The sequence below is a fragment of the Lampris incognitus genome, chromosome 15 (genome assembly GCF_029633865.1).
Source record: "Lampris incognitus isolate fLamInc1 chromosome 15, fLamInc1.hap2, whole genome shotgun sequence".
NCBI lineage: Eukaryota > Metazoa > Chordata > Actinopteri > Lampriformes > Lampridae > Lampris > Lampris incognitus.
The window spans coordinates 16,524,579-16,537,319 of NC_079225.1; the positions used below are offsets into that span (position 1 = coordinate 16,524,579).

Below are 12,741 nucleotides of genomic sequence, written 5' to 3' on the forward strand. Positions count from 1 at the left end.
TATTGTTCATCCAACCCTCACAGAGGAAACAAAACACACACACACACACACACACACGTGATGAAATGTCCTCTCATCAGTTTTCTCTACATGCAGCTGAAGATTTCCTCTGACAGTAAATTGAAAGTATTATGTTGTGGTTTGGAAAATATTAAATGAATACATTATTTTATTGTAAACAAAAGGTTTGTTTTTGGAATTAAACTATTCCAAGTGAAAGGGGTGATTTTTGTTCTGTTACACTGTGCGCATGCTCCTGGAAAACAAGCAGTTGACAAAGAGAAATGGAATGATGTAAAAAAAAAAGAAGCTAGAATTAACTCTGCTTTGAGAAAAGGTTCATTTAAAGTGCAATAGATTTTAAATATAAAAATGCAAATGGGTTTAATTATGAAAAAAGACATAGTATAAGCCCTTTGATGTATTATTAGATGTGTGTAAAACATGCATATTTCAAGTTCAGAGTCCACTGTCTTTCTGATGAGTAATGAGTGCCGTTTGTTTGTCCTTTCTTGTGTGTGAAGCGGCTCATAATACGAGCTTGTGGTTTTCTTCCGTAACTGTCGCCTGTTGAATTTCTGTTTGGGAAGTGCGCAGTCCACGAGCAGCAAACGGTCAACTGATTCAAATGAAGCCCCTTATCCCTGATGAGAGGGGCGCGCTGGGGCCCTTCCTGTAGAGCCGTGTCTCCGGAGAAGATCAGGATCCGATTCTGCAGCCCATAAGTCTCTATAGAATCTCCACAGTCCATCTTTGGGTTAGTTTAGCTGGGTCGTACGTGTTGAGAATCACCTGGTTTTTATCGTAGTTATGGCCTCCTGCGAGAGAGAGAGAGAAGGTTACTCGTCACTCCACATATTTATGTACACTTGGAATTATTTGGGATTGTCATTGAAAGTTAATTGGATTACTGTTTACAATAGCTGAGTTCATATACCAATTCAAAGAAACCTTGAATGTATCAAATATTAGTTTGAATACTAAGAAGTATCAAATTGTGTGCTTACAATTAGTCCGTTTCATGTTTATTGTGTTAATTCATACATACTGGGATATGTAGGAGCACTTGTCTATCCCAAATATGACCTAAACTCAGACACAAGATTTTATTTTACATTGAAACACACTGATAAGTTTAAAACTGACATTGGATAGTCCACAAGGTGTCACTAATTGACAGTGGTGTAATGCTGCTGACAGCAACACCCATTACCATTTTAATGTGGACTCCTCCATACAGGAGGCTCTGACATGATGGCTGCAATCTTAAATATCTTGTCTTCCTGCTGTGTAAACTGTCGATTGGGGGTTGGAGCGCAAGCATAAGTGTTACAGTGCTAAGCCGATGTTGCCATATTCTTACTACTTCCTGTGTTAAATCACACATGGGATTGATTCTTATGTTCATCCAGCCATCCATTATCCAAGCCGCCTATCCTAATTAGGGTCGCGGGGATGCTGGAGCCGATTCCAGCAGTCATTGGACGGCAGGCGGGGAGACACCCCGGACAGGCCTCCAGTCCGTCACAGAGCCGACACACAAACATTCACACCTAGGGACAATTTAGTACGGCCGATTCACCTGACCTACACGTCTTCGGACTGTGGGAGGAAACCCACACAGACACGGGGAGAACATGCAAACTCCACACAGAGGATGACCTGGGACGACCCCCAAGGTTGGATAACCCGGGGGTTCAAGCCCAGCGCCTTCTTGCTGTGAGGCGACCGCGCTAACCACTGTGCCACTGTGCCGCTCCTAAAGGGCCCGAGCCCCAGATTCAAGCATAAGTCGTCGTCGTCATATACTTACTACTTCCTGTGTTAAAATCACACAGGGGATTGAGACCTATGTTATAATGTTAATTAAATTTAGACCGCTTAGATGACCAGATAGGTGGGATTGAGACAGTTGAGAGAGTGTTAGGGAAGTTGGCAGTCACAGAGAAATACGAAATGACTCTAAACTACTTTCCTGTGATTGTCTGAACTTGCTTGCACTCGTTAAAATATCTAACATACCAAACTCCAACCATTCAGTACGCCCAAGCACCACAGAAATGGTGTATTCACCCATCGCACACAAGTGGCCCAATAGTTCACTTTATGTCATAAGCCTTGAAGTAAATTTGCCTTTTTTTTAAGGTTCAGTGACAATCCAGAAAAACATATGCAATCACTGAGCACTGATTAGGAACACTAAACTAATGGTGGGTAGGACCTCCCTTTGCTCTCAAAACAGCCTCAGTTCTTGGTGGCATGGATTCCACAAGATGTTGGAAACATTCCTTGGTGATTCTAATTCATGTTGACATGATTGCATTGCGCAATTTCTGCAGATTTGTCAGCTGCATATTAATGCTGCGAATCTCCTGTTGTGCCACACTGCAAAGATTGGATTCAGGTCCTGCGAGTGGGAAGGCCCCTGAGGAACACTGAACTCTTGTCATGTTCATGAAACCAGTTTGAGACGGCTATTGCTTTGTGACATGGCGCGTTATCATGCTGGAAACAGCCATTAGAAGATGGGTAAATTGTGTCCGTGAAGGAATGTACATGGTCAGCAACAATATTCAAATAGGCTGTGGCATTTAAGTGATGATTGGTTGGTATTATTGATTAACTTGGTATTAACAGGGCCAAAGTGTGTCAAGAAAACATTCCCCACACCATCACACCACTGCCATCAGCCTGGCCTGTTGACAAACACAGGTTGGGTCCATGGTTTCTTGCTGTTGGTGGCAAATTCTGACTCTACCAACTGTGTGCCTCAGCAGAAATCGAGATTCATCAGATCAGGCTGTGCTTTTCTAGCCTTCATCTGTCCAGTTCTGGTGAGCCTGTGCCCACCGCAGCCTCAGCTTTGTGTTCTTGGCTTGACAGAAGTGGAACCAGACGTGGTCTTCCGCTGTTGTGGTCAGTCTGCTTCAAGGTTTGACATGTTGTGGATTCTGAGATGCTTTTCTGCTCACCACAGTTGTACACAGTGGTTATCTCAGTTACCAAAGCCTTTGTCAGCTCAAACCAGTCTGGCCATTCTCCGTTCATCTCTCTTTTTAAAAAAAATAAATTTATTTCTAGTTTTTCCCCTTATCCCACCCGATTAACCCAATGGCATATGGCCGGAGCTCTTGTCGAATAACTCCCCTGGCTCACGTTTCCACAGGAAGGAGATAGTCGTAACACCAGCTTCCCTCAAACTCGTGTCGGCTGCTCTCGCCATTTTACACGCTGAAGCCTCGCATGGATTGCATTACCGATACATGTGGAGTCACCAGTCACTTCTTTTCACCTGACAGTGTGGAGTTTCGCCAGGGCGATGTAGTGCGTGGGAGGATAATGCTCTGCCCCCCCCAAACAGGCACCTCGACTGACCAGAGAAGGTGCTAGTGCGGCGACCCACATCTGGCTTCCCACCCGCAGACATGGCCAATTGTGTCTGTAGGGACACCCGACCAAGCTGGAGGTAATACTGGGCTTCGAACTGCCGATCCCCGTCTTGGCAGGCAACAGAATAGACCGCTACGCTACCTGGACGCCCCCGTTTTTCACACCATTCTGAGTAAACTATAGAGACTTGTACGTGAAAATCCCAAGGGATCAATAGTTACAGAAATACTCAAACCAGCCCGCCTGGCACCAACAATCATGCCACGGTCGAAATCAGTGAAATCACATCTTTTCACCATTCTGATGGCTGATGTGAACATTAACAGAAGCTCCTGACCCGTGTTGGCATGACTTTATGCATTGCACTGCTGCCACATGATTGGCTGATTAGATAATTGTATGAATAAGTAGGTGGAGAAGTGTTCCTAATAAAGTGCTCAGTGAGTATATATCAAAGTCACATATGGGTGAATCCAGCTCACCTTTGACCTCCAGAAGCAGATCAGGGGTGGCGGTGTAGCGGATGAGGCCATCAGGGGTAATACTCCAGAGCCGGTGTTGGTCGCTGGGCTCCGAGGAGAGGCCCATACGACTCCCTGCCATGGTCATGCTCCCGCTCGGACACAGGCAGCACTCCTCCAGCAGCTGGAAACATGGGGAGGGGAGACGAGGAGTTTAAATTCGCCTCATCCACCCACAGCTTTTGGTGGATCCATGACAATTGAGATTTTGGTCATTGTTTACATACAAATGGTCAGGATGGATGGATTTGCTTCATATATTTATTGATACAAACCGGAGTGGACTGCCGTGATACGTAGAGGTTCTGGGTTTTGTTTTTAGGCCCAGAGCTCAATTCAACAGAACACTTGAAAAACTGGTTCTCTATCCCACCATGGCTAGCACTTCATTCAAGGACATGGCTAGGGGCTGGATGCCTGTGAGCGGTGGTATCCAGTATACAGCTTTATGCCACAGAAACAGGTGATGGGTCTCTGTAACTCTTAAACTACACCAGAAGTGGCCTTTAATGTCTCCTTTTGTAACAGATCCACTTCCATTTTAAACAGTGCAGCTGTTCACACGGGGTCCCTGCAGACAGGCGACTCCATCACAAGCTTTTAACACATGCAAATGCATGCATTAACCTCCCCATTACATAGGCATTCACATCACTGCTGTTATACTGATATCTGTACCCGACTGACAGCCATAAAAACAACCTTTGGGAGGCTATGCAGTATATTCAACTTCATATACTGTATTATGACTTGCAGTACAGAAGCAGAGTATCAGGAGAGTGGACTGAGCCAGAAGACCCAGTTTCCAATCCCTTGCTCTCATGTTTAAGTGTATTGTAAATTATGTTGGGGTTTTTTTTGAATGGGAATGGGAACCAGTGTAGTCACAAATGGACTAAAGTTGTTTGTCACTGACGTACCACTTAATGCACACGACCAATGCAAACTAGAGCTTGGTTACTGACCTCGACCCGGTCGGAGGTTTTACTTATGCTTAAATGCGTAGGGCCGCATTTCTGACGGTACTTGTACCTTGCAATGGAGATGTCCGTTCTGGTAGAACCAGATCTGTTCAACTCCACCCGTCTCCTCCAGTTCTTGGATCCGCATCAGTTTGACGTCGTCCAAATCCCCGGTGACGGACATCAGCAGCCCCGTTTCTCTGTTCCTCAAGTGAAAGTGCACTTGCTTCTGCTCGGGAGACACACAGATATGGTAGGATCAGCGCTGCCGCTTGCAGTGATGAACAGAAGCCAGAGCTCTTAAGACTACCTGAGCCAAACTGGTACGTCAGCGTTGACAGATTTTGGGCTTTCCCTTAAAAAAATGAGTGCAATGTGCAGGAGCATCTGCCTCCTTGAAAACTATGCAGCAGCCGTGCTGCAGCAGCCGCATACCTGCACATTAATCTGGACAGCATGCCCAAATGACTGTGCATGTGTGCAACACTGAGCAACGTGTGTGCAACACTGAGCCTATCTAGGTTATCTCTCCCCTGAAGTAGTTCTCTGCTTTTAAACATGTTGCAGATGTCATTAGTCTTTAGTGTATATTCATTAAGTCTGACTGACTCATGGGCTGTCGTTAAGACAAGTCCTGACACTTGTGCCATGATGTGCTACACACCCCTGGGTGTTGTGTGTCCCTGATGTTTAATTCATGTGCACCAAAGCACTTTAATTGTATTCTCTGAATAATAATAATAATAATTATTTTATTTTTTTTGGATCTCTTTCCCCTTTTTCTCCCCTATTGTACTTGGCCAATTACCCCGCTCTTCCGAGCCGTCCCGGTCGCTGCTCCACCCCCTGTGCCGATCCGGGGAGGGCTGCAGACTACCACATGCCTCCTGCGATACATGTGGAGTCGCCAGCCGCTTCTTTTCACCTGACAGTGAGGAGTTTCACCAGGGGGACGTAGCGCGTGGGAGGATCACGCTATTCCCCCGAGTTCCCCCACCCCTCCGAACAGGCAGCCCGACTGACCAGAAGAGGCGCTAGTGCGGCGACCAGGACACATACCCACATCCGGCTCCCCACCTGCAGACACAGCCAATTGTGTCTGTAAGGATGCCCGACAAAGCCGGAGGTAACACGGGGATTCGAACCGGTGATCCCCATGTTGGTTGGTACACAGTAAAAGACTGTGTTTTACTGTGTAGGCAACGGAATAGACTGCTATGCGCCCCAGCGCTTTCTTATCAAGGATGGAAAAAGTTTACAATAGGAATGAATCCTGCATTGCACCAGCTTTTTATTTCACCAGTACACAACTTTTGGCGGAGAAAATAGAAGTTTTGGAACCATCCTAAAGCGTGCCAAAGGATTTACGAGGCCTTACCTGGATCAGAGGCCTGAGGGATCCGATTCTCGACCATCCGCTGAACTTGCGCCAGTCGGGCACCTCGCCGGGCTTCAGCAGAATCTGAGCCCCCCTGTAGTTAATGCCCTCGTATAATATCCACCTTTTGAAAACACACACACAGAAAAAAGAAAAAAGGTCTGAGGTTTTGCATATTTTGTGATTCAAATGTTGTCCGTGTCGTGTTGTCCTTATCCGAAACATCTCAGTATGCACTCTGATTACTGTTGGATCGAGCCTGGGCCCGCTTACTTTTACAAATACCTGTTTTTTTTGGGAGGGGGGATTTCCCCCCCTTTTATGCTAACTGTTCACCACAAATACTTTGTAGGGCTCATGTTAGTCCTCTGTAGTGCAGAATGGTAGGCGTCTGCCACAGGGAGTGCTGGAGAGTTACAGTACATAACTTTCTGTAATTGGCAGCTTTCTCGTGCAAAATGTGCAAAAAGCCCCATCTGCCCCCTGGGTGGGTCCGCTGTATGTGCTGGATGTATGGATGTGTTGTAGGGGGCGCCTGTGCGCCACGTTATTGATAGTTTTACCGCACTCTACATCCATTTGTCGCCAAAGTTTTGAGTCATATTGCAACTTTAAGATAAATGAATCGAATACATGAGTAGTAGGTGCACGATGCTCCTTGTTGCTATTTAAAAGCCCGGCTCAGCGGCTGACGGCCCGTCTCCTCTGCCCCGTGGGAATGTCCCACTCCAGGGGTCATTCTGGCCCACTGGGGGCTCTTTGTTTCCCTGAGGCGAGCTCACACCTCCAGTTTGAATCTCACACACCAGCAGCAGATTTCCACCGGATCGCTCAACCCTCCATCTGTCAATTACAGTTTGCTCCGACACGACGTCCCCCGCTGACCCCGCCTTCTACCGTGCAATAAGCCTGAACCGATGAGCCGTCAATTCTTGAGGATGAGGCACCAAAAACTGCACCGCCGACACAAACAAACCTCGGTGGGACGAGTATTGTCCTCTGTGTATATCTGTGATTACCTCCGTAAATCTAAAGTTTAATAAATTACTGAAAATAAATTATTCCTACCATTTTGTTTGAGCATAGTAAAACCTTTACACGTACCACATAAGGTTTTATTTATTTATTTGGCCACATAAGACCATCCCGTGAAAGCTAGGAGAAAATGTTTGTCAGTAAATTATACTTTGAGGTAGTATTTTGAATTGTGCGGATGCAAGCAGGTTCAAATAAACAGGAGTTCAGTCGACAGGGGTGCCGTGAGCCTCGGTGACTTCGAACGTTGACCAAATGGGAATGGGGCAGATTAGAACCATCCGTCCAATCATTATCCAAATTCCCAAATGGGGTTGTGGGATGCTGGAGCCTATCCCAGCAGTCATTGGGCGGCAGGCGGGGAGACACCCTGGACAGGCCGCCGGTCCATCACAGAGCTGACGCACACACACACACACACACACACACACACACACACACACACACACACACACACACACACACACACACACACACACACACACACACCTAGGGACAATTTAGCACGGCCGATTCACCTGACCTACATGTCTTTGGACTGTGGGAGAAAACCCACGCAGACACGGGGAGAACACGCAAACTCCACACACAAGACGACCCGGGACGACCCCCCAAGGTTGGGCTACCCCGGGGCTCGAACCCAGGACCTTCTTGCTGTGAGGCGACTGCGCTAACCACTGCGCCACCGTGCCCAGATTAGAACCAACACAAAATATTCAGTCGCATGTTTGTGAAGGAGAAGTGATGTTCTCCTGCTTCCCACTTTGCTGTCAGAGGAAAAAAAAAAAAAACGCCAGCTTTAACACCATGGTGAGTTTTGTTTCCTAGGGCACACGCACACAAATAGAAACCTAACGCCGCTCTTCACGACAAAAAGTGGTCGAGCCAAACAGAGAACTCGGCGTTGGCTCGATAACCAAACGGTTCACTTCAAGAGCGGGTCCGTCGCACAGTCGAGTGCTGTGCGGCTGCAGCGTACTCACATGCCCCCCTCCACCACGGCAGACTGCGCCCGGCAACAGCCTCCAGCCAGCTGAAGGTTGACCGAGCCATTCGTCAGAATCACCCTCTTCCCCCGAAGGTCAGTCCTCTCAAAAAGAGTGATGGAGGGCAATGAGAACTCCTGCAAGGAGAGAGATGGAGAGACGGAGTAGTTTTTGCAGTATTGTAGGAGGGCTGCAGATGTATTCTGTTGCATGCACGGGCTACCACGGCTTGCTATGCAATTTGCCAGCTGGACAGTTTCCTATGTTTAAGCTCCTGCTGGGTGCACGGCACCGCAGCAGGAGCTCCTTCCGGGCCACTTACAAAGCCAGCGATCTGCAGCGACAGGATGGAGGTGTTAGGATTCACACAGCCCATTGCTCTCAGGTCGGGGTAGCTCCCCACCTCCAGCACATACATCTTGCCGGTGAAGTCCGAGCCCTCGAACGCCAGCCAGCTGAAAGCAGTTTTGCACAAAACACACAGGGACGCGCACACATTTACACGCACACCAGAGGTGGAGAAAACAGGGCAGAAATTATACTCAGCATTGCTGCAGACGGAGAAGGTAATGTGTCACTAATCGAATGGAGCGCCAGAGAAAACTGAAGGGGGGGGTGGTATGCGACAGCTGCGAGTGGGTTGAGATGAGGTGGGCGGGTGTTTAATGCTGGAGGTTGTAAGGCACGTCTCCGCCGTCACTTTCACCGCTAAGCAATCTGCAGCTGTGAAACATCTGCAACTCACTCAGGTCACATTGACAAATACCCAGAAACCCAAAATAAAAACACCCATCTATCCACCCCCCCCCATCCATTTGTCCATCCACCATCCATTTATCGGTCCACTTATCCATTTATCCATCCATCCAACCACCTAGCCATTAACCAAGCCAGCTATATTTAGTGATATGACATAATGTGTGTCCCGTCATAACAACAATAACCGTGGCTATAACCCCAGCGGGATTTTTGGAGCATACGGTGCAGCTTTACTCACCTCCCTGCGAGCACCCTGCAGGAGGCCACAGGAAAGTCTTGCTGAAGGGAGGGTGCACTGTCCTCCAAAGCAAGGACAGAACCCTGGAAACCAGGCTCAGAGAACAGCTGCACCTGAGACACACACACACACACACACACCACACAATAAGATTGAGTTGTGTGCTCCAACTCCAACTCATCCATCTGGACCAGTATCTCTCAAACTGCACCCCGCAAGGTAACAATTGCAGTCCTGTGATTCATTCGACCACCTACCTTGAACTTGGCTGAATTTTCCAGGTCATCCTAGAATAAGCAACAACAAAAAAAAAAGCAAGAACAAAAGCACATCAGAGGGATTTGAATCGGCTCTTTACGCTTTTCTCACTAGTTGACAAAAGAAAAATATATTATGTTAATAAATGCCAGAACGTAGGATAGTCTGGTTTTTTTGTGGTTTTTTTTTGCACTCAGTTCAGTTCTATTGAGTTCTATTGATGTGGTTCTTTTCATTTCCTCTTCAGAAGTCAGAGGGCAGGTTAGGGTTCACCGTCTCACTCAGCCATCTTTTCAACGACTACTGCTGTGATAACTGAAACTGCCATCTTCCAGTTTAGAAAGAAAGCTACTTTATTTTGTCATTGTAGGTCACAATGAATGTGTTCTCCACATTTGACCCATCCTATTGAGTAGGAGCAGTGGGCAGCTGCAGCACCCGGGGACCAACTCCAGTTCTTCTTTCCACTGCTTTGCTCAGGGGCACAGACAGGAGTATTAACACTAACATGCATGTCTCCCCGCCCCCCTTTTCTCCCCAGTTGTGTCCAGCCAATTACCCCACTCTTCTGAGCCGTCCCGGTCACTGCTCCACCCCTTCTGCAGGGGAAGGCTGCAGACCACCACATGCCTCCTCTGATACATGTGGAGTCGCCAGCCGCTTCTTTTCACCTGACAGTGAGGAGTTTCACCAGGGGGATGTAGCGCATGGGTGGATCACGCTATTCCTCACAGTCCCCCACCTCCGAATAGGTGCCCCAACCGACTAGAGGAGGCACTAGTGCAGCGACCAGGACACATACCCACATCCGGCTTCCCACCCGCAGACACGGCCAATTGTGTCTGTAGGGACGCCCGACCAAGTCGGAGGTAACACAGGGATTTGAACCTGCGATCCCTGTGTTGGTAGGCAACGGAATAGACCGCTATGCCACCCGGATGCTCACATGCATGTCTTTTTGAGGACGTGAGATGGCCTGGGGTTTGAACCCAGGACCTTCTTGCTGTGAGGCAACAGTGCTAACCACTGGGCCACCGTGCTTGTTTCAGGACAAGAACACTAAAAATAAAGCCATGCTAACACCCCGTAAGTGGGTATTTACTTATTTTTCCGATCATGTGTCAGGGGATGTTTTTACCAGGATGACGGGCATCACTGAGGCGATCTGGGGCCGCAGGGCACCCCAGTCCTCAGGACCTCCATACAGGCCTTTCTCCAGTATGTAGGCCTCACCGGAGAAACCCGGCTCTTCAAACACCACCCACCTGAAAGAGAAAATCAGATAAAGACACATACATTAAAAGCTGAAAAATGACAACAGTTAGCTCAGTTAGCTTAGCGCCGACATTTCACATTCCACAACTTTCAGCAAACAGAAACTGTGCAACTAAACTGCCTTTACTCTGACCCGATTTTGGCTAGCAGAGATGCACTGTTCTGACAGCCGTGTGTACAAACTCCCACTTACATAATCAAAACAAACCACAAAAATGTCTGCTAAAAAAAAACAGAAGATCTGCGTGTTGGTGCGTCGTTATTTCTATACGACTCTGTTTAACAGAGCCCAGAGTGAAGCTTATGAGCAGCATGACAGCGGTTCAGCAGCCATGCTGCCTCATGGGGACTGTGCTATGTCTTGGGCCTCTGAGCAAGTGTGTGTAAGTGTTCCTCTCCCACGTCCGCAGTGCTGTTTTTTTTGTTTTTCTTGCCCTTTTGTATCTGTAAGTGGGAGAGTACTGCTGGCGTCGTGTGCGGCTGCCGCTTCTCCCTCTCGCAGCCCCCCGTCCCCCCCTCCCATCCACCCCTGTATGTCTCTGTTATGTTTATCTGTTGTCTTGGTTCACCCTGTTTACTGTGAAGCAACTGTGAGTGCTAGAAAAGCGCTACATAAGATTGATTTATTGTTATTATTAAAACAGAGAGAGAGAGAAAGAGAGAGACAGAGAGAGGAAGAATGATAGAGACAGAATGATAGCAGGATAGAGTGAGAGAATGAGAGGGAGAGAATGATACAGCATGATAGAGAGAGAATGATAGAATGATAGAGAGAGAGAATGATAGGGAGAATGAGAGAGAAAAAGAAGAATGATAGAGAGAGAATTAGAGAGACAGAATTAGAGAGAATGATAGAGAGAAAGAATGATAGAATGATAGGGAGAAAAAGAATGATAGAAAGAGAATGATAGACAGAGAGAATGAGAGAGAGAATGATAGAGAGAGAGAATGATAGAGACAGAATTAGAGAGACAGAATTAGAGAGAATGATAGAGAGAAAGAATGATAGAATGATAGGGAGAAAAAGAATGATAGAAAGAGAATGATAGACAGAGAGAATGAGAGAGAGAATGATAGAGAGAGAGAATGATAGAGACAGAATTAGAGAGACAGAATTAGAGAGAATGATAGAGAGAAAGAATGATAGAATGATAGGGAGAAAAAGAATGATAGAAAGAGAATGATAGACAGAGAGAATGAGAGAGAGAATGATAGAGAGAGAGAATGATAGAGACAGAATTAGAGAGACAGAATTAGAGAGAATGATAGAGAGAAAGAATGATAGAATGATAGGGAGAAAAAGAATGATAGAAAGAGAATGATAGACAGAGAGAATGAGAGAGAGAGAGAATGATAGAATGATAGGGAGAAAAAGAATGATAGAAAGAGAATGATAGACAGAGAGAATGATAGAGAGAGAGAATGATAGAGACAGAATTAGAGAGAATGACAGAGAGAGAATGATAGAATGTTAGAGAGAGAATGATAGAGAGAAAGAATGATAGACAGAGAGAATGAGAGAGAGAATGATAGAGAGAGAGAATGATAGAGAGAGAGAATGATAGAATGATAGGGAGAAAAAGAATGATAGAAAGAGAATGATAGACAGAGAGAATGATAGAGAGAATGATAGAGACAGAATTAGAGAGAATGACAGAGAGAGAATGATAGAATGTTAGAGAGAGAATGATAGAGAGAAAGAATGATAGAAAGAATGATAGACAGAGAGAATGAGAGAGAGAATGAGAGAGAGAATGATAGAGAGAGAGCGAGAGAGACAGCTAGACAAAGCAACACACAGACAGGCAAGAAGAGCATGCTTAGATTTGTGTGTGCTTGTGCCCTTGTGGGTGTGTGCAGAGCACACACACAACTATGTGTGCTGCAAGGAGAGACGGGCAGGAAGGCCAACACACGGGCAGAAGAAAGAAAAAAAGAC

At 46.7% G+C, this 12,741-nt stretch overlaps 1 protein-coding gene across 2 annotated transcripts in view; it reads right to left on the reverse strand.

Annotated features, from left to right (window-relative positions):
- Positions 1-680: 680 nt before the first annotated feature.
- Positions 681-12,741, reverse strand: part of LOC130124910 (beta/gamma crystallin domain-containing protein 1-like) — a 31,717-nt gene continuing 19,656 nt past the window's right edge. For both annotated transcript variants that reach the window (XM_056294256.1, XM_056294257.1), the window contains 9 exons: positions 10,666-10,792; positions 9,527-9,556; positions 9,270-9,382; positions 8,595-8,727; positions 8,270-8,409; positions 6,252-6,375; positions 4,944-5,102; positions 3,873-4,035; positions 681-818 (listed from right to left, as the gene is read on the reverse strand). In XM_056294256.1, the coding sequence (XP_056150231.1) occupies positions 730-818; positions 3,873-4,035; positions 4,944-5,102; positions 6,252-6,375; positions 8,270-8,409; positions 8,595-8,727; positions 9,270-9,382; positions 9,527-9,556; positions 10,666-10,792 (1,078 nt within the window). In that variant the 3' untranslated portion in view covers positions 681-729. The remainder of the gene's footprint in view (positions 819-3,872; positions 4,036-4,943; positions 5,103-6,251; positions 6,376-8,269; positions 8,410-8,594; positions 8,728-9,269; positions 9,383-9,526; positions 9,557-10,665; positions 10,793-12,741) is intronic.